Raw genomic sequence first — 21,305 nt, forward strand, 5'->3', positions numbered from 1 at the left:
AATTGATGTGTATAAATTATTACTGAATAAAATAACAGCAATTATTAATATGACAAGGGATTTCAAACCTTTGAACAGTGATGTTAATTTTTGCATCATACTGTGGAGTTTGGACCCCACAAAGAGTAAAAACACACACACACACACACACAACTGTGTGTACGGATCAGAGCTCCTGTCAGTGGGACAGAAGCGAGCACTGGGCCGTCTAATTGCTTTTTAATGAATTCCCCCGTATGCTGTTTTGATTAAGCGTCTGGTCACTTCTCTAAATTAGCCGTCCGGTTGCAGCGCTAAAACTACACAGAAACACAACAGCAAAAACATGGAGAAAATGCAAAGAGAGGAGCAATTAAAGCACAACTGCACGTGTCACCTTGGGCCATGACTTTAGAACAGTTTGTGCACCTTTTTGCAACTTCCTAACTACCACAGTTTCCTGGCTGTACGTAAACTTTTTGAGGATGCAGCTGTGGTGCTAGAAAAGTTGAAAGTAGCACAAGTAAAAATATTGAAGTAAAACATTACATAATATTACTTTTTAAAACTGTTGATCCCAGTAAAGCGAAACAATTTATCAATTTAGCTGCAGGAAACAGAAGCAGCGTGTAAAGGTTTGAATTTTGTGTCAAAGTAAATTTCATTCGAAATAATTCAGATTCCCCACAAGGGGGCGTGACTAGTTAAGTCAGAGTTTATTTATATAGCACTTTTTACAACAGGTGTTGTCACAAAGCAGCTTTACAGAAAAGTCCGGGTCTGAGCCCCCATGACGGTCGCCAATGGCGACAGTGGCAAGGAAAAGCTCCCTAAGAGCAAGAGGAAGAAACCCTTGAGAGGAACCAGTTCTCAAAAGGGGAACCCATCCTCCTCTGGTCAACACTGGATAGCAAAACAGCATTAGTATAAAATATTAGAATACAAAACGGGGAAAAACAGGTGGAGCAATGGTTAATTAGATAGTTTGAGTCTATGCAGCAGCAGCATCATTAGGAGGGTCAGTTCATGAAGGTGAGGTTTGCACAGCGTTGTATAGCGAGAAGCTCCATGGTGGTGAAAATGGTCCAGAAGGCTGAAACAGTCCAGAGGGCTGGCGAGCAGTGGGCACTCGATCAAGGCAGGAGAAGCAACAGCATCAGACGCTCAGGATGGGCAGCTGTTCAACTCGGTAAAGAAAAGGAAACACACAGAGAGTCAGTTCTGTAAGGAGTGACTGATCACAGATTACAGGGTTAACAGAGCAGCAGAGACTCCGGCAGGTCTAGTTATTACAGCCTAACTAAAAGGGACCAACCAGAAAGGTAACAGAGACATGAGGCTCCCTGAGATGTCAGCGCCCCTCCGCTCCACCGTCAGCAAACCTGAGTGAACGCATGAGGCAGCAGCACCAACACTCCCAGTTTACCATAATACTCTATGACCACGAACCTCCAGATCTGCACCTTTTATCTAACAGGGAAAACTAATTACCAAAGGCTCCACTAAACAAGTGGGTTTTTAGTCTAGACTTAAAGACTGAGGCTGTGTCGGAGTCCGGAGACTAGCACACCAGTTACTCATTGAAAGAAAGGAAACCCACACCAGAAGGAGCTCAAGAACACACATGTGGTTGCGCTTACAAAAGACCAGGATTGATGGGCTATATGGGACCAATAACGTCCTAAGGTTTTTCCTAAATGTGTTCTTCAGGAAAGTCCTCAGAAAAAGTCCACATCTGATTCATGACGTTCTTAAAGTGCAGAACGGTTCTCACCTTTGTGCTCTTGAGTGTGTAGATTCTGTTCTTACCTAAGAACAAATCCCAGATAAGAAATCATTGGTGAATGTCAGAATCTTCGTGAAAACTGCATAAGTGGGTTTTAAGTGGTCGGTGAATGAGGCCCATAGTTCTGTTAACTTTGTTACAACCCTTTTTTACTGTGCACATACAATTTAAACCTACCAAGGCTCTAGTCCAGGGTAATAAGGTAGTAACATAAAACACATAGACCAGCACCCCAATGTAATGCTCAGGAGAATAGTTTGTATTACGAGTTAAGGCAAGAAGTCAGGGGGTTTTTAGACTTCAGGGTCAGATAATGCCAAAATAACAAAGCCTCTAAAGCCACTCCCCATGAAACTACCTTTCCTATCCAAAAGAACATAGAAACAGCAGGTGCCAGCCTACCTCCCTCAGCAGGAAAACAGGAGAAAAGGAAACATCAAAATATATGGCACTCACCCCTACATAGTTGTGACTAGTAAGCTATTAATTAAGTGACCCTTATTAGTCCCACAACGCGGAAATTTCACCTCCGCATTTAACCCGTCCGTACAGTGAAACACCACATACACACTAGAGAACACACACACTAGGGGCAGTGAGCACACTTGCCCGGAACGGTGGGCAGCCCCGTACCCATGACTCCCCCATATACATGACTGCACCAGTATAGCAATTGTTGAACAGGCAACATGGTGCAAGTATCAAATAGAAGAAGCTGCAGAACGCCGAGTCAACATCACTCCCACATGGTGAAACACCACGGGCCAAACTGCAGCTCATCACCGTCGCTTTTCAAGGGAGATTCTTCATGCAAACGTCTTGGACATAAGAACTTACTATTTGATACGGAGCCCTGCTGGTGACATCCCGTATAAATGAAAATAATATATGGGCATGACTTAGTAAGGCATGGGAACAAGATAAGTCATGACCATGACTTAGTAAGCTGTGAAAATTAGATTAATGTGTGCCCAAGACTTAGGAAGGCGTAGGAACGAGATAATAAAGTCATGGCCACGACTTAGTAAGGCATGGGAACGAGGTCCTAATGCGAGGCCACAACTTTGTAAGACATAGGAATAAGAGAGTTAAATTGTGGCCATGATTTAGAAAGGCATGAGAACGAGGTCTTAATGTGTGGCCATGTCTTAGTAAGGCGTAGCAACGAGACAATTGAGTCATGGCCATGATTTAGTAAGGCGTGGGAACGAGATCTTAATTCATGGCCACCACTAAGTAAGGCATAGGAACAAGATAACTAAGTTGTGGCCATGACTTAGTAAGGCATAGAAACGAGATAATTAAGTCATGGCCCCGATTTAGTAAGCCGTGGGAATGAGACCCTAATGCTTGGCCATGACTAAGTAAGGTATCGGAATGAGAATTGAGTCGCGGCCCTGTCTTAGTAAGGTGAGGGATCGAGATCCTAATGCACGGCCACGACTTAGTAAGGCGTAGGAACGAGATAGTTAGGTCGTGGCTGTCACTTAGTAAGACGTGGGAACGAGATCCTAATTTGTGGCCACGACTTAGTAAGGCGTGGGAACGAGATCCTAATGCGTGGCCACGACTTAGTAAGTTAGTTAGTTCCTACGACTTACTAAGTCATGGCCACAAATGAGGATCTCATTCCCACACCTTACTAAGTCGTGGCCACGCGTTATTTTTGCTTATATGGGTCACCAGCAGGGCTCCGTAATTTGCTGTTATATTAACTTACTTTTTAAGGCAGCCGGGTTTAAAGTCAAAGTCACCGTGTTGCAGCTGGACTTTCAATTTGTTCGCCAACAAAGCGAACCAAGGTACTTGGAACAGATGAAGAACATTTCAAGATGTTTTAACCATTCCCAGTACATACGTTTCTGAATATTGGTGTGTGTGTGTGAGGGGAAAGTGTGTGGGTGTTTATATGTGTGTGCAGAAGGTGCTGATGCAGCTGTTGTGTGTAATTTGATGCCAGCTGAATTTAGCAGCCCCTCCTGCTCCCCCCATAATTAATTTTCTGACATCCAGACTGGAGAAAAGTAATGAGTCCAGTGAACGTCTGCCACAAGCTACTCCATTCAACTTTACATGCTCACATTCTACCTTCTCACAGATTCCTCACAAAGCCTGATTAAAAGGTCTGTTTGGAAAGTCTTTGGAAAGTCCAACCGTCGCCTTTGTGTGTGTTTCCAGGTCACCTGTATGTGACGTGCCTGATCCAGAATTGCTCGGATAAAATGGTTACGGCGCAGTTCCTCGGGAAGATCGACCACAACTCGCTCTCCGTGCAGAACGATTACATATTTGTGAAGGTAAAAAACACCAGCCAGAAGCTTTAAAGGTGGCATTTTACTGAATTAATCTGTTAAATGACAGAATTGACATTTTTGGGTTTATATTATAATGTTAGAGCAGAATTAATGTTTCAGTTTTTTTAATCGTTACACTATGATATTACTTATGTTTTAAATTATGCATTGCAAAAGTCATGACAAATTGAAATTGAAAATATTTTTGAGTGCTTGGTTGTGATGAAATCCTGCAACCATGTCCACCTTTTGTGGAGAAGAGTGGTGACCCCTGATGTATATGACAAAAATTCAGGTTTGATATTTTATCATTTGTATTGTAAAAGCTGGGAAAGAATTGATATTTTAGGGTTTATATTATAAACACTGGGGCAGGATTTATATTTTAGGGTTTATGTTATAAACACTGGGGCAGGATTTATATTTTTAGGGTTTAGATTATAAACACTGGGGCAGGATTTATATTTTTTAGGGTTTATGTTATAAACACTGGGGCAGGATTGATATTTTTAGGGTTTATGTTATAAACACTGGGGCAGGATTGATATTTTTTAGGGTTTATGTTATAAACACTGGGGCAGGATTTATATTTTTAGGGTTTAGATTATAAACACTGGCAGAATTGAAATAAAGTTTGTATTATAAACACTGGAGCAGGATTGATATTTTAGGGTTTATATTATAAATAGTGTGGCAGGATTGTATATTTTAGGGTTTACATTATAAACACTGTGGCAGGATTGATATTTTAGGATTTATATTATAAACACTGGCAGGATTAATATTTTACATTTACATTACATTTATGGCATTTGGCAGACGCTCTTATCCAGAGCGACTTACAGTGTGATCTTTTTTTACACAGGTAGGCGAAGGTAGTGTTAGGAGTCTTGCCCAAGGACTCTTATTGGTATAGTGTAGAGTGTTTACCAAGGTGGGGTTTGAACCCCAGTCTACAGTGTAGAAGGCAAAGGTGTTACCCACTACACTATACCAACCACCATTTTAGGGTTTACATTATAAACACTGCAGCAGGATTGATATTTTAGGGTTTACCTTATAAACAGAATGGAAGGATGATATTTTAGGGTTTACATTATAACCACTGTGGCAGGATTGATATTTTAGGGTTTATATTATAAACACTGCTACACAATTGTTATTTTAGGGTTTATATTATAAATTATAAACACTGTGGCAGGTTTGATATTCTAGGGTTTATATCATAAACAGAATGACAGGATTGATACTTTAGGGTTTATATTATAAACAGAATGGCAGGATTGATATTTTTGTGGTTTATATTATAAACAGTGTGGCAGGATTTATATTTTAGGGTTTATGTTATAAACAGTGTGGCAGGATTGATATTTTAGGGTTTATATCATAAACACTGTGGCAGGATTGATATTTTAGGGTTTATATCATAAACACTGTGGCAGGATTGATATTTTAGAGTTTATATCATAAACACTGTGGCAGGATTGATATTTTAGGGTTTATATCATAAACACTGTGGCAGGATTGATATTTTAGGGTTTATATTATAAACACTGTGGCAGGATTGATATTTTAGAGTTTATATTTTAAACACTATGGTGGGATTTAGTATATAAAGTTTATATCAGACCCAGGTTTCTTCTGGGCCACAGTTTAGCATTTTCTCTCAGAATTCAGCTCAAGTCCTTGCCGATGAGCTGACGAGTTGAATGAGGGCTGTTTAATGAGGCTGGAAGCTGAAGTCTGCAGTGCTGTGGCATAAATAGTGTATAAATAAAAATACGTGGCAGGGCTGATGCTTTAGGAATTATAACCTAATGGCATGTTTTTTGTTTTATGATTTGTATTATAACTTTAAGGAATGATTTTGTCATTTCAGTCCTTCTTTCATCCTTTTCACTTTCCTTCTGTTTACCCTAATGCTTAAAATTCTTCTTGATCTTCAGAACGTCCTGCTGGTGCTGGAACAGCTCTGTCATACTTCATTAGAGATTTGTCTGCTTCGTTTACAACAGAGAGAGACTCTGTGTGTGTGTGTGTGTGTGTGTGTGTGTGTGTGTGTGTGTGTGTGTGTGTGTGTGTGTGCGTGTGTGTGTGCGTGTGTGTGTGTGTGCGTGTGTGTGTGTGTAAGGGAGTATATACACAGTAAGAGGTCAGAGAGATGCAGTAAAAATCTCATTATCTAAGTGTGGGGTCAGAGTAAACAAAGCCTGGCAGCCGTCCCCTCTGAGACCAGAGAGGATATTACACATTATTACCCCTCACTCTCAAACACACACTGTGCTGCTGTGTGAGTGTGTGAGTGTGTGTGTGTGTGTGTGTGTGTGTGTGTGTGTGTGTAGGGACACCTGAAGCGGGAATGCCGAGGGGCCACAGTAACCCCAAATTTCAGGACTGCATAACTGCAACTGCTAGAAATCATTTGAAAAATATAAGAAACTGAGCTTAAAAAATAACCTCAGTATAGCTGAGGCCTATGTGTGCTTGTTTTAGGGTGGATGTTTGTATTTTTATTTTGGGTTTTATTTATAAACATAAATAAGACACTTTTTGTTTTTTTTATACTTCAGTACATAAAGACATGCAAGACTGTGAACAATCCCAGCAAAATTACATATTTTATTGATTTTCTAAGTGAAAGTAAGTTAACTCATCCTCTACAGATCTGAATATGGAAAATTTTAACTGCGTTTTTAATGAACAAATTCTATTTATTTGCTAAGTTGAACATTTTGGAAAAAAATAAAACATAAAATGTAAAATGTGCTGTAATTTTGCCCAGGTTTTGTTTTTTTTTTTTACCCCAATATGATAAATTCAGTGTTCTCTGTAGAGGATGTTTAACTTATTTTCACATAGAAAATCAATACCTGTAATAAACTTTTTGCACACAGCTGTAGACCCCCCTCACATTTACACACATAATGTCTTTTGACTTTGTACTCATAAATATGACCAAAAAAGTATGTATTCTCAAGCGTAAACAAAGATATGTTAGAAATACATATATATATATATATATATATATATATATATACATATCACTGTTGTCAGAAGAAAACCTCGTATCTCCATTTTTGATGTTTTTCAGTTTTTGACATAGTTTGAAAATGCCTGTTGCCCTTTACATTGAGTGTAAATTTCATGATGAATGGACCAAAAGAAACGACCTAAAGTTACTTGGAAAAAAGTCTGGTTCCATTGACTTACATTAAAGTAGGTTTTTTCCTTCTCCTGTAAAGTTTGGAGATACGAGGTTTTGTTCTGACAACCGACTATGTATATGTGTGTGTGTGTGTGTGTGTGTGTGTGTATGTATGTATGTATGAATGTATATATGCATACATGTATGTATATATACATACTATATTCTCATGCAAATTACACCTGATGTCATTATAAAAGATGTTGCCATTGGTTGGGGAGGTTTCACGCAACAAGTATCAATCATGGTGAAGGTGATGGAGTTTCCTGAAGTTCTCAGAGAGAACATTATTAAACAACACTCCAATGGAAGAAGCTGCAGAGCCACATAGCAAAGACCTTAAACAGCCAGTCAGAACAAGTGGTTCAATGATATGCTATTGGAAAGTTTGTGGAAGCACAGCTAAGCATCTCCAGACAGGAGCACCACGCAAGGTTTCTCTCAGACTGATGTTGAGGAAGGTAAGAGACACGCCAGCAGTCGCTGAAAAAGAGCTGTGAGACGACCTGCAAGCAGCAGAACAACAGATACACAGAGAACAATACGCTGTGAACTGCACCTTCCTAAACCCCACATAACACTCCTCTGATGAAACAGAAGCTCAGAGATGATCTTTTGGAACAATGTTCTCTGATCAAATGAACCAAAAGTAGAGCTCTTCTTTAATAACTCGGCTCGTCGTGTTTGGGGAGAGAAGGGTTGTCTGCATGATCCCAGGAACACCTACAGTGAAGCATGACGGTGGTAGCATCATGATACGGGGCTGCATCTCAGCAGACAGTACTGGAGTATTACAATTGAAGGGAACATGAGTGGAGTGATGTACTGAGAGATATTAGAGGAGAATTTAATCTCTTCAGCGAAGAATGGGGAGAAGATAGAAGTTTCAACAAGACAACAACCAGAACCTGCAGCCAAAATAACTCATGACCAGTTTCTAAAAAGGTGAAGGTGCTTGCATGGTCTAGCCAATCTCCTGACTTGAACCCCATTTAAAATTTATGGAGGATTTTGAAATTACATTCCATTATGCAGAACTCTTGTAACATTGGGGGATTGAAGGTTTGCCAAGAGTAGAGGAACGGGCCAAAATTTAGCCACAATGCTGCAAAAAGCTGATTACTGTAGATGCCAAAAACAGCTTAGCAACAAAGTACTAATGGTATTTATTTGTGGTGTCTGAATAAACTCCTCACAGCCATACCATTTTCATGTTTTTATCATCCTTGGGGGATGTGGACCCATGCAAAAAGATGAATACATACACACATAAGGGCTCTACCCAAAGCAGTAAAACATATGTAAATGGTTTATAGTATACGGGTCACTCTCCATTTGGAGGGGAAACCACGTCACAAAGGTTGAAGGGCTTAAAAAGCTTAGAATTTTAGGCACAGCTCCAAAAGGTTGGTATGCACATTTACACAGTTGACCTAAGATTAAATACCACTTTTCCCTCATGATTCTCTGATTTTTCTTTTTTTATCCTGTTTCATAGTCGCTCTGCATCTGTGAAACAGCTCACCACAAAACCAGTTTTCAAACCATTTTTAATATAAAACAATATTTTTAAGAGGTTTAACTTAGGATTTTGTATAAAACAGATTCATGTTTACTTTTTATATCATTAACGTTATACTACATTTAAAAAATGTGCATTTTATTTTAAAAATTCATTTGACACAGATTTTGGTCACTGGTGTTATAAGGACTCTTATTTTACATTTTAACACAGTATTTTCAGCTCTATTAAACTGCCTCTTTGGGTCGAGGCTCAACAGAGAGAAGGCATCTCAAGGCAGGAGGAGGCGAGTCACACTTGCTCACTATATATATACTATATTACTTATTTATACTATATTACTATATTAATTTATTAATTATTTTGTTCATCAGGCAGCTCATAACGTCTATGTGTCACTGGTGTTATGTGCTTTAATGGCTGGGTAATTAAAATTTTGTCAAAATAACACTGTGTATGATTTTTATTACTGATTTTAAACAGTTGCACAAGGTCACCTGACGGTCAACGAGTCAGCCAATTTACAAAATCCCCAGTTTTAACCAGAATGTCACTGGAGTCACCGTCACTGGTGTTACACCATATTCATATAACACCAGTGACTGTAAAATATGTTTGGAATTAAGCTCTCCTTTCTGCATATATGATAATAGATGTTCACCCTCTACTGCACGCATTATGAGCAATAAAAAAAAAATCTATTCACTTTTTTGCATAAAATTGTTCAAATTTATTAATTTTAATTAATTTTTAAACCTGATTATTATTCACGTTCAGATTATTATTCATTCATTCATTCATTCATCATTAACCACTTAATCCAGATAGGGTCGTGGTCCAGATCGGGTTGCAGTAAAACATTAAAAAAAAAATGTAAAACATTAAAAAAACAATAATTATAGTATGTGCAGGGGTCCTTTTGGGGTATACAACAATGGGAAGAAATGACACAGATCCGTGTTCCCTGAAGTGGTGAGACCTGGCTTGTGACTGGCTAAATCCATTCCGCTGTCAAACAGTGTTGCTTCTAGGCAACATATTTCTGTAAATTCTCATAACTAAAAAAATTTGATACTGAATGTTAAAAATGAGATTTAAGTGTGCGCACTAAGAGATAGTATGACCAAGTACATGCTTTTTATTGACTTACTCAACTCTTCCCTTTATTGTTAACCCTAACATTGTCATTAAATATGTATAATGTTATAGTAAAGTGAGGAAAATTAGTTTGTTGCCCTGAGGCAACAGAGGGTTATGGACATATTAAGATTTGTTAGTTTTAGGATGAAAGAAACAGATTAAAAAAAAACGTATCCACCTGAATTCCCTCTCCAAATGGAGAGTGACCTCTATAGCGGTCCAATTCCATATTAGTTATTGGGATTAATAGGGTTTTAGGCTACATTATTGTGGAAAATGTACATTGCATATGAATTTGTACGGTGGCAACAATGAGCTACTCCAGCACTCACGGCAGGTTAACCACCCACCAGAGACTCAAACACGCATCCCAAACACTGATCACAATACGTTTTATATGAGTTTATAATTCAAGAAAACCTGAAGAGACTATCAGACTACATCTCTCTCTCTCCCTCTCTCTCTCTCTCTCCCTCTCTCTCTCTCCCTCTCTCTCTAGGTTACCACGGGTAATCGTACAAAGCATTACGTCTCATATCGGAGGAACGAGTTTGTCCAGATGCGATTCCCCAAGTATGCTCTGCCAAAGGTACAGTCTTCATCATCATAATGACTGCTTTATTATTTATGTAACACCAATTAATAACACTGTTAACTGCTATTCTTAAATTAATTACAGCGTTAATACATTATTTATTTTAGCAGTGTGGATTCCACTCAGCCTGAGGCTCTGAACTAGAACAGATGATTATGCGGTGCTAAATATGAAAAGTTTGATGAACTGATTGTAGTTTGGTGTTAAATGAAAGCGAATGGCTGAGTCAAATCTGCGGCTCTCTTTTCGTTCTGATGCTGAGAATGTTCTGAAGGATTTTGAAGACTTTACACACTGAAAGTGGTGGATTATCACAGACAAAGAGCTCAATCACAGCACATGAGAATTAAATTAAATGACCCTTATTAGTCCCACAGTGGGGAAATTTCACCTCCGCATTTAACCCATCCGTGCAGTGAAACACCACATACACACTAGTGAGCACACACACTAGGGGGCAGTGAGCACACTCGCCCGGAGCGGTGGGCAGCCCTATCCGCAGCACCCGGGGAGCATTTGGGGGTTAGGTGCGTTGCTCAAGGGCAATCTCGGCTCAGGGGATCGAACCAGCGACCTTCCGGTCACAAGGCTGGTTCCCTAACCTCCAGCCCATGACTGCCCCAAGGAGAGAAATGCTCTTAACCCGGACTTAAAAATAGCTACATTAGGGGCACATCAAAGGTCCTCTGGCAGTTTGTCCCAGTTGTATGAAGCATAACAGGTAAATGCTGATTCACTGTGTTTAGTCTGGACTCTGGGCTCGACTAGCTGACCTGCGTCCATGGATCTAGGAGACCTCAGGTTTGTATTCTTTAAACAGATCAGAGATGCGTTCTGGGCCAAAACCGTTCAGTGATTCATAGATGAGTAGCAGCACTTTGAGAACCATTCTTTAACTATCTGGAAACCAGTGTAGAGACTTGCTCTGCTCTCCTGGTCCTGGTTAAAACGTTCTGAATGAGCTGCAGCTGGTCTTTCTGGGAAGCCCAGTTAAGAGAGCCTTACAGAAGCCCACCCTGCTGGAGGTAAAAGCATGGAGGAGTTTCTCTAGGTCTTGTTGGGACACCGAACCCCTGATTCTGGCTATGTTTTTAAGATGATAGTAGAACTTCAGCTGGACGAAGAGTCCACTATCAGTCTGATGGTGTTCTAAAAGCACTTTTCTCTGGCAACATTCCCATAACTTTGCCTAACGTTACTAGCTGGGACGTCAGTATCAATCAAATGTGACAGAACCTGAATAACTTCATAGCAGTTTACCAGCAGTTAAATGATTAACAGTGTCCAAATACTTTTGGGGGGGGCCACCGTATGGAGGGATGGAGGAATCTGTGTGAGTGTCTGTGGTGGGGGTCAGGTGGGTTTGGGTGTGTGGTTGGTGGTTAGTGGTTCTTTGAGCAGTAGCAGCTGCGTGTAATTGAATATTATTGATTACAGTGAAGGTCACAGGAGAGAGATTCATATATATTACATTGAGGGGGTGGGGGTGGGCGGGTGGGCTGTGGAGGAAGAGCTGGAGATGAACCAGCTGAGTACACTAGTGTTCAAGTTTCCAAGAACTGTTTTCATTTACCAGTTTTCACAAAAACATTCTTTGCCGATTTCTGTACAAAATGATTCTGTTATAATGCTATAATTCTAAACTTCAGCGATTTCAGATCATTTGTAGGAAGCTGTAAATAAACATGAAGAAATGTCAGATGTCTCCTGAACGATGAACAGAGCAGTAGAAGCCAAAATGAGCGAGAGATCTGTCTCACATCGAGAATGAAGCTCTGATAAAATGAATACCCAGAACTGATCATATTTCAGAAGTAGAGATCAGATCTCAAGGCAGATAACTTATCTAATAACATTATTATTTTTTGTTAATTACAGTATATCACTGGGTTTATACACTTCTTGCTTACAGAATTCTCGAAATATTGAATTAAACATATAAACACACTTTGGTGAAAAGTTCATAATATTTAAATCCACATTGCATAGTTTATTATTGTTTATGACATCAAATTGTTACTATGGTAAGTAAAATGTAACCTTGTAATGTTAGTGTAAGCAAATAGAAACAGGAGGAGAATTAAAGGAAACCTCAACATAAAAGGGAGGTGTCTTAGTAAAATGATGGGTCACCATGAGCCGCCAGATCAGCGATAGATTCTACAGGAACTAGAGCTTGAAATGTTTGTCTGGCTGCTCATGTGGGTTCAGACGGGTTCAGACGGGTTCAGACGGGTTCAGAAGGGGTTCAGACCTCATTTCTCAAATGTGTTGGGTTGGATTTCCCACTTTTAACAATGTTTGAGATGTTCAGAAGCATTATTTTAAGACTAAATTTGGTTTTAACAAATTTGTTTGTAAAATAATACAGGTTTGGAATTGAAACATGATCCTGTGGTTCACGTCAGGTCGGATTCTGACAGAATTTTGTCGGGCTTGGGTCGGGTCAGGTACGAACTCGAAAGTGATGTAGTTCAGGTCGGGTCAGGTACGGACTCGAAACGTGATGATGTAGTTCAGGTTGGGTCAGGTACGGACTCGAAACGTGATGATGTAGTTCAGGTCGGGTCAGGTACGGACTCGAAACGTGATGATGTAGTTCAGGTCGGGTCAGATACGGACTCGAAAAGTGATGATGTAGTTCAGGTTGGGTCAGGTACGGACTTGAAACGTGATGTAGTTCAGGTCGGGTCAGTAGGACTCGAAACGTGATGTAGTTCAGGTCGGGTCAGATACGGACTCGAAACGTGATGATGTAGTTCAGGTCGGGTCAGGTACGGACTCGAAACGTGATGATGTAGTTCAGGTCGGGTCAGGTACGGACTCGAAACGTGATGATGTAGTTCAGGTCGGGTCAGGTACGGACTCGAAACGTGATGATGTAGTTCAGGTCGGGTCAGGTACGAACTCGAAACGTGATGATGTGGTACTGATTTGGTACTTGCGGTATTTTTAATCTAAATATTTTGACTGAATTGAGTTGTTGGTCTTTAAATGTTAAAGCGCTACAAACACAGAGAACAGTTCTGTTTCATGCATTTTCAGAGAAACAATGTTACCATAAGGAACCCTTCAGAAGAAATGCTTTGAGTTCTTGCACATCAAACAATCACTTAAAACTAGAATTAACAGTTAAAATCATGCTAAAACATAAAAAATGAATAATGCAGTTTTCAAATAATCAAAACTGATGACACTAGTAAAATATAATGCATGCTGACTGCTACATGGCATAATTCACTGGACTGGACTTGTACTCAGTAATACTGCATACTTGTTAAATACTAAAGTTGGAATTACAAAATAGACAAAAACACAAAAATATTTCTAAATAAAAATAATTTAAAATATAAAAAAGTTACACTTCAGTGTAACTTCAGTCTTCTGCATAAGTGACACTTCACTTGCTATTGGCTAAATCCATTCCACTGTCGCACAGTGTTGCTTCTAGGCAACAAACATTTTTCAGAAAATTTCTTAGAAGATAATTTTATTTATTTATTTATTTATTTTGTTTATTTGACAGGGACAATACAGATAAACACTGTTATCTAGAATGCAACACATGTAATGTATATAAGGCATCTAGCTTAAGCTAATTCGGAGCCCCAGTCACTGGTTAGGCCTATAAAAATATGAAAAAAATAATGATAAATAAAAATAAATAAGGAAAAAAGTTAATAGCTCAACATATGGAATAAATGCATAGAATACACAAAACATGCATACCTATTTGTATGATTAAATGTGTGATGAATGCATCGTTATGTCTGTATATCAACGAAAACTCGCAAAATGTTCACGTTTGTTTCTGTTTAAGTCAATGTTTCACTTTAACATTCAAAACTTTACGTCCACTTTGTGTTTTGATTTCATAGCTGCGTGACTTTAACTGTACAAGATGACTGAACGAAGCTGCGCACTGGCAGAACAGCTGGCAAAAAAATTATTTCTATAATTGAGTGTATCAGAAATGAACTTCACACTCTAACAGGTGTGAATCACCCCTGGTATCAGTCCAGATAGTTGGGATAAATAAACTCTGGAGTGGTGGAGTTTAAAGGAATAAGAGAAACTGTCTAAAAGCCCTGAAGTGTCTGAGAGTGAGGGAGTGTTGGCGAGGGTCAGTCAGTGGTCAGTGTGAGAATTTTATCTGCTTTCACTTTGTTTACTTTGATGCTTTTACTGAACTTAACACGTCAGCAGATTTCCAGTGAAATGTTCCTTTAAAGACAGGAGAGAAAGAGTGATATTTTTACTCCTCTCTTCATCCTCTGCTTCTGCTGCTCTTTCACTTTATCACTTGGCTGAGCAGATGGGTCAAATTTTAGTCCCCCACTTAGAGAGAGAGGGAGAGAGAGAGAGAGAGAGGGGGAGAGAGAGATATTGAGCCTGTAGTTTCCAGTATGAATAATTGAGGGTCTGGTGAGAGATGCAGGCGTGGCTGCCGAGCGTCGTCTCTCCTCCCTGAACGGCCTGTTTTACCGTTATGGATTAAACAGCCGCTCTGAAACACCAAACGGCCGTTTGTTTGTTGCTTTTTCTCAAACAGAGCGTTTACTGCCTGTTAAGCCTTCCTGCTTTTTCTCCATCTCTCTCTCTCTCTCTCTTTCTCTCTCTCTCTTTCTCTCCTCTCTCTCTCTCTCTCTCTCTCTCTCTCTCTTTCTCTCTCTCTCTCTCTCTCTCTCTCTTTCTCCATCTCTCTTTCTCTTTATATCCTCTCTCTCTCTCCTCTCTCTCTCCTCTCTCTCTCCATCTCCCTTTCTGTTTATATCCTCTCTCTCTCTGTCTCTCTGCTCTCTCTCTCTCTCCATCGCTCTCTTCTTGCTTTCTCTCTCTCCCCTATTTCTCTCTTTTTCTCTTTCTCACTCTCTCTCTATTTCTCTCTCACTCCCTCTCTCCCTCTCCCTCTCTCTCTTTCTCTCCCCTTTCTCTATTTCTCTCTGTCCTCGCTTTCTCTCTCTCTTTCTCTTTATATCCTCTCTCTCCATCTCTCTCCTCTTGCTTTCTCTCTCTCTCTCTCTCTCTCTCCCCTTTCTCTATTTCTCTCTCTCTTCTCTCTCACTCTCTATTTCTCTCTCACTCCCTCTCTTTCTCTCTCTCTCTCTCTCTCTCTCTCTCTCTCCCTCTCTCTCTCTCTCCTCTTATTTCTCTCTCTCTCTCTCTCCCACTCCTCCATTTCTCACTCCTCTCTCTATATTTTTTATCTATCTATCTATCTATCTATCTATCTATCTATCTATCTATATCTATCTTGGGGGGTCAGAGGCAGAAGAGGTAAAAAGGATGCTTTAGAATGAAGCTCTGAAAGAACCACATTTAGATCTACAAAAGGGTTCTGTAGAGAGATCCAGATGAACCACATTTGGTTTACAAAAAGGTTCTTTAGGGAGACAAAATAGAAGAACCACATTTGGTCTACAAGGTTTTGTAGAGAGATGCAACAGAAGAACCACATTTGCTCCTCCATGGATTGCTGTAAATTAGACGAAATGTTCTAAAATAATGTTAAGAACCTTTTTCAAGTTTAAAGAACCTCCACATAAACGTTCTTTACCGGTTAATGTTGGAACTGTATGTCCAAACCAGTTATTTATTGTTTATTGATAAGTGTGTAGAGAAACGTTCTGCTGATATTGGACAGGCTTTCCTCTCAGCTCAGCTGCTGATGAAGCTCTTTATACACATATTATTTTCAAAGTTTTTGCTGGTTTTACTTTGAAAGAGTAAATAAACTCCAGATCAGAGTAGATTGACTTTAAAACTAAAACATCCTGCTGTCCAGGTGAATCTCTGGTTTGATCTCTGAAAGGCTCTGAATCCTCAGCAGGTCTCTGAGCAGGGCGGGTTGAGATAACGCTGTTAACAGAAACAAAGGGATTGATTTTGGGCAATTAAGATGTTTGCGTGTCCCGCTGTGAGACGGAGAGAACAAGCTCAGTGTTGTGCTTTCACTGCTGATGGAAGCAGGAGCAGAGTGGACGTGCCGGGTACGAGAGCACTCAGAGGATCAGCTGACACTGCAGTACTGAACACATTTAAGAGTACGAGAGGAGTGTGAAGACACACACACACACACACACACACACACACACACACACACACACAGATGGACAAATACATAGATTTGATTGGATATGTGCACATACATACATACATACATACATACACACCAATCAGGCGTAACATTATGACCACCTCCTTGTTTCTACGCTCATTGTCCATTTTATCAGCTCCACTTACTATATAGGTGCACTTTGTAGTTCTGCAGTTACAGACTGTAGTCCATCTGTTTCTCTGATACTTTGTTAGCCCCCTTTTACCCTGTTCTTCAGTGGTCAGGACCCCCATGGACCCTCACAGAGCAGGTACTATTTGGGTGGTGGATCATTCTCAGCACTGCAGTAACACTGACGTGGTGGTGGTGTGTTAGTGTGTGTTGCGCTGGTACGAGTGGATCAGACACAGCAGTGCTGCTGGAGTTTATAAACACCTCAGTGTCACTGCTGGACTGAGAATAGTCCACCAACCAAAAATATCCAGCCAACAGCGTCCTGTGGGCAGCGTCCTGTGACCACTGATGAAGGACTAGAGGATGACCAACACAAACTGTGCAGCAGCAGATGAGCTATTGTCTCTGACTTTACATCTACAGGGTGGACTGACAAGGTAGGAGTGTCTGATAGAGTGGACAGTGAGTGGTCACAGTGTTTAAAAACTCCAGCAGCACTGCTGTGTCTGATCCACTCGTACCAGCACAACACAAACACACCACCACCACCACGTCAGTGTTACTGCAGTGCTGAGAATGATCCACCACCCAAATAGTACCTGCTCTGTGAGGGTCCATGGGGGTCCTGACCACTGAAGAACAGGGTAAAAGATATTTTGAATGTAGGTGATTTTTCACTGTTTTTCTTCAGGAGAGTTTTTATATAACTCCGCTCCTGAGCTCAATCTGCCTTTTTCTGAACGCTTTTTGTTTCTTCCCATCGTTTGTTTCAGAATCCTCACACTTTCTCTCCTGCCGTTTTTCCGAGAGTGAGCAGACCTCCCCCCTTCAATCATGCCTCACACTGTTGAGCTCTTTCAGGCGTTATTGCATCATTGATATCATTTCAGAGAAGAATTCTTGTCTGATTAGGATGTAAATAATTGAAAATGTTGAATTGCTGTTCCTCTCGATGGCTCTCGGCGAATGTGCGGCGTACGCGAGGCTTCCTGACTTAAACTTAATTACTGTGTTCATTTTTAGAGCTAATAATTACATTGGCATGTGTGTACTCTGGTATTAGAATTACAGCGTTTCTATGGTTACGCGATCATGTATCCACATTGTTCATTTAGTCTGAGGATTGGCGTGTTTGAGTCTTTTGAAGCGACTGTTTGCTTTTATCGTTTGTGAGGATTAGCTGTGGATTTGTATTTATTATTTATTATTTTTTTTGGTGACTGTATCCTTCAACACTTTCACCACTGAAACCTTCTACACTTTCACCACTGTGACCTTCTACACTTTCACCACTGAAACCTTCTACACTTTCACCACTGAAACCTTCTACACTTTCACCACTGAAAACTTCTACACTTTCGCCACTGTAACCTTCGACACTTTCACCACTGTAACCTTCTACACTTTCACCACTGAAACCTTCAACACTTTCACCACTGTAACTTTTACACTTTCACCACTGACCTTCACACTTTCACCACTGTAACTTTTACACTTTCACCACTGAAAACTTCTACACTTTCACCACTGAAACCTTCAACACTTTCACCACTGTAACCTTCTACACTTTCACCACTGAAAACTTCTACACTTTCACCACTGAAACCTTCTACACTTTCACCACTGTAACCTTCTACACTTTCAGCACTGAAAACTTCTACACTTTCGCCACTGTAACCTTCTACACTTTCACCACTGAAACCTTCTACACTTTCACCACTGTAACCTTCTACACTTTCACCACTGTAACCTTCTACACTTTCACCACTGTAACCTTCTACACTTTCACCACTGTAACCTTCTACACTTTCACCACTGTAACCTTCTACACTTTCACCACTGTAACCTTCTACACTTTCACCACTGTAACCTTCTACACTTTCACCACTGTAACCTTCTACACTTTCACCACTGTAACCTTCTACACTTTCACCACTGTAACCTTCTACACTTTCACCACTGTAACCTTCTACACTTTCACCACTGAAACCTTCTACACTTTCACCACTGTAACCTTCTACACTTTCACCACTGTAACCTTCTACACTTTCACCACTGTAAACCTTCTACACTTTCACCACTGTAACCTTCTACACTTTCACCACTGTAACCTTCTACACTTTCACCACTGTAACCTTCTACACTTTCACCACTGTAAACCTTCTACACTTTCACCACTGTAACCTTCTACACTTTCACCACTGTAACCTTCTACACTTTCACCACTGTAACCTTCTACACTTTCGCCACTGTAACCTTCTATACTTTCACCACTGTAACCTCCTACACTTTCACCACTGTAACCTTCTACACTTTCACCACTGTAACCTTCTACACTTTCGCCACTGAAACCTTCTACACTTTCGCCACTGTAACCTTCTACACTTTCACCACTGTAACCTTCTACACTTTCACCACTGTAACCTTCTACACTTTCACCACTGTAACCTTCTACACTTTCACCACTGTAACCTCCTACACTTTCACCACTGTAACCTTCTACACTCAACATCTAAATTTATCAAACTCGGACGCTGCCTCTGCTGCTCCTGCCCATCCTCATCCCCACAATTATCATATTTTCCAAGGAGAATTTTTTCTCCTGTGGGCTGTTTCTTCCTCCATCACCTCTAGTTCTTTTTTTAAACGCTTGGTTTGATCTTTTTCCCTCATTTTGCTCCTCTGAGTGGATTTAACTAAATAAGAGACGTAACAGTTAAAACATATTCAAATGTATCTTGGGCCGTTTATGGGAAGCTGTAAAATGCAACACAGCCTACATAAGAAAACAATGAAGATGTTTTTAAAGGAAATGATTAAAATTATCTTAAGAGAAAATTTGAGAACTTTTTTTTGAGAATTGCATTTAAGAACATAATGGGCTTCATTCACCAACCAAATTTCACCTCACGCAGTTTTCATGAAGGTTCTGACTCACCAGTGTTTTCCTGTTAGGGGTTTGTTCTTCTACACACTCAAGAGCACAAAGGTGAGAACAGTTCTGCGCTTTAAGAACACGTCGGGAATCTGACGTAGACTTTTTCTGAGGACCTTTCTCAAGAACACACTTAAGAACGAACTTAGGAAGATACTGGTGAATAAGATCTATTCTTATGAACCTCTTAGCATTTGTCTTTTGAACGTTTGCAAGTTTTTTCTTAAGAAAGCTTTGGTGGATCTGACCCCTGGGCAGTAATATTCCTTTCTGAGTCTTCGTTCCTTTCAGAGGTTCTTTCACATGCTCTTATGGAGTTTTCCTGACATTGTCTACAGGCTGCTCCCACATTTTCTAGATAAAAGCTGTTCATGCTCCTGTAGGGATGCTGGGAGCTCCTCTGAATAACTGTTAGCCACAGGGTGTTAACACGCTCTCCATGTTCCAGGCCTAAATTAAGCCTGACCCACTTTCACGTCGGCGTTCAGAATGAGAGCGTGGCTGTAAACTCCACAAACAAAGCCAGAGTGATGTCACTGTCAAGGGACGCCACTGGGATGAGGTCATTATCAGGGGACGCTCTTATGATGCCAGGTGATGTCATTAAATGGGATGATGTCGTTATCAGGGGACGTCGCTTGGATGATGCTAACAGTGCCACATCAAACGCTGAGAGCAGAGCTTATATTTAGAAATCTAATGTAACCAAAGGAGCAAAAAGGGCACCTGTTAGCAGAGTTTTACCAGTTCAAGTCCTTTATCGCTCTGTCGCTGGGGAAACGGGTCACCGAGGGTCACAGTTTCAGCTCTAAAAGCATCACGACCCCGTTTAGGCCGTCTTGTGTTTCAGAAGATGATCGGTGGAGTTTAAAGTGCTAAATGTAATATTTTTAAAGATATTGAACAAAGCAGGCTTTTCTGTTTACACACTCACAGATTTGTGCTTTTAGCTCTATGTATTAAGAGGACATCCCTGTGTTTAATGTAATGTTCAGTATTACAGCATTAAAGCGATAGATGATGAAATATTATGTTAATTTACTTAGTAAAACTGAGGCAACCAGATTCCCAACTTATTAAAGTAAACTCAGCGTTATAGTTTACAGTGTAGGGTTGAGGCCAAACAGGGTCTTAATGCTAAAATAGTCCGTCTGTCTGTCTTTGTGTGGGTCTGTCTCTGTCTGTCTGTCTGTCTGTTTGTCTATCTATCTATGTGTCGGTCTGTCTGTCTGTCTGTCTCTGTCTGTCTCTGTCTGTCTGTCTGTCTGTCTATGTGTCGGTCAGTCTGTCTGTCGGTCTGTTTGTCTGTCTGTCTATGTGTCAGTCAGTCTGTCTGTTGGTCTGTCTGTCGGTCTGTCTGTCTGTCTGTCTGTCTATCTATGTGTCTGTCTATCTATCTGTCTAGCTATCTGTCTATCCATCTATCTATCTATCTATCTATCTATCTATGTATCTATCTATCTATGTGTCTGTCTGTCTGTGTCTGTCTGTCTCTGACTGTCTGTCTGACTCTGTCTGTCTGCCTATCTATCTGTCTGTCTGTCTATCTATCTCTGTCTATCTCTGTCTGTCTGTCTGTCTGTTTCTGACTGTCTGTAGGTCTGTCTGTCTGTCTGG

At 40.4% G+C, this 21,305-nt stretch overlaps 1 protein-coding gene across 1 annotated transcript in view; it reads left to right on the forward strand.

The window, feature by feature from the left end:
* sorcs2 (sortilin-related VPS10 domain containing receptor 2) overlaps positions 1-21,305 on the forward strand; it is a 408,078-nt gene that overhangs the window by 317,929 nt on the left and 68,844 nt on the right. Inside the window, exons 7-8 of the mRNA XM_036596509.1 lie at positions 3,944-4,062; positions 10,426-10,515. Coding sequence (XP_036452402.1) covers positions 3,944-4,062; positions 10,426-10,515 — 209 coding nt within the window. The remainder of the gene's footprint in view (positions 1-3,943; positions 4,063-10,425; positions 10,516-21,305) is intronic.

This window comes from Colossoma macropomum, unplaced genomic scaffold (assembly GCF_904425465.1).
Source record: "Colossoma macropomum unplaced genomic scaffold, Colossoma_macropomum, whole genome shotgun sequence".
In the NCBI taxonomy this organism is placed as follows: Eukaryota; Metazoa; Chordata; class Actinopteri; order Characiformes; family Serrasalmidae; genus Colossoma; species Colossoma macropomum.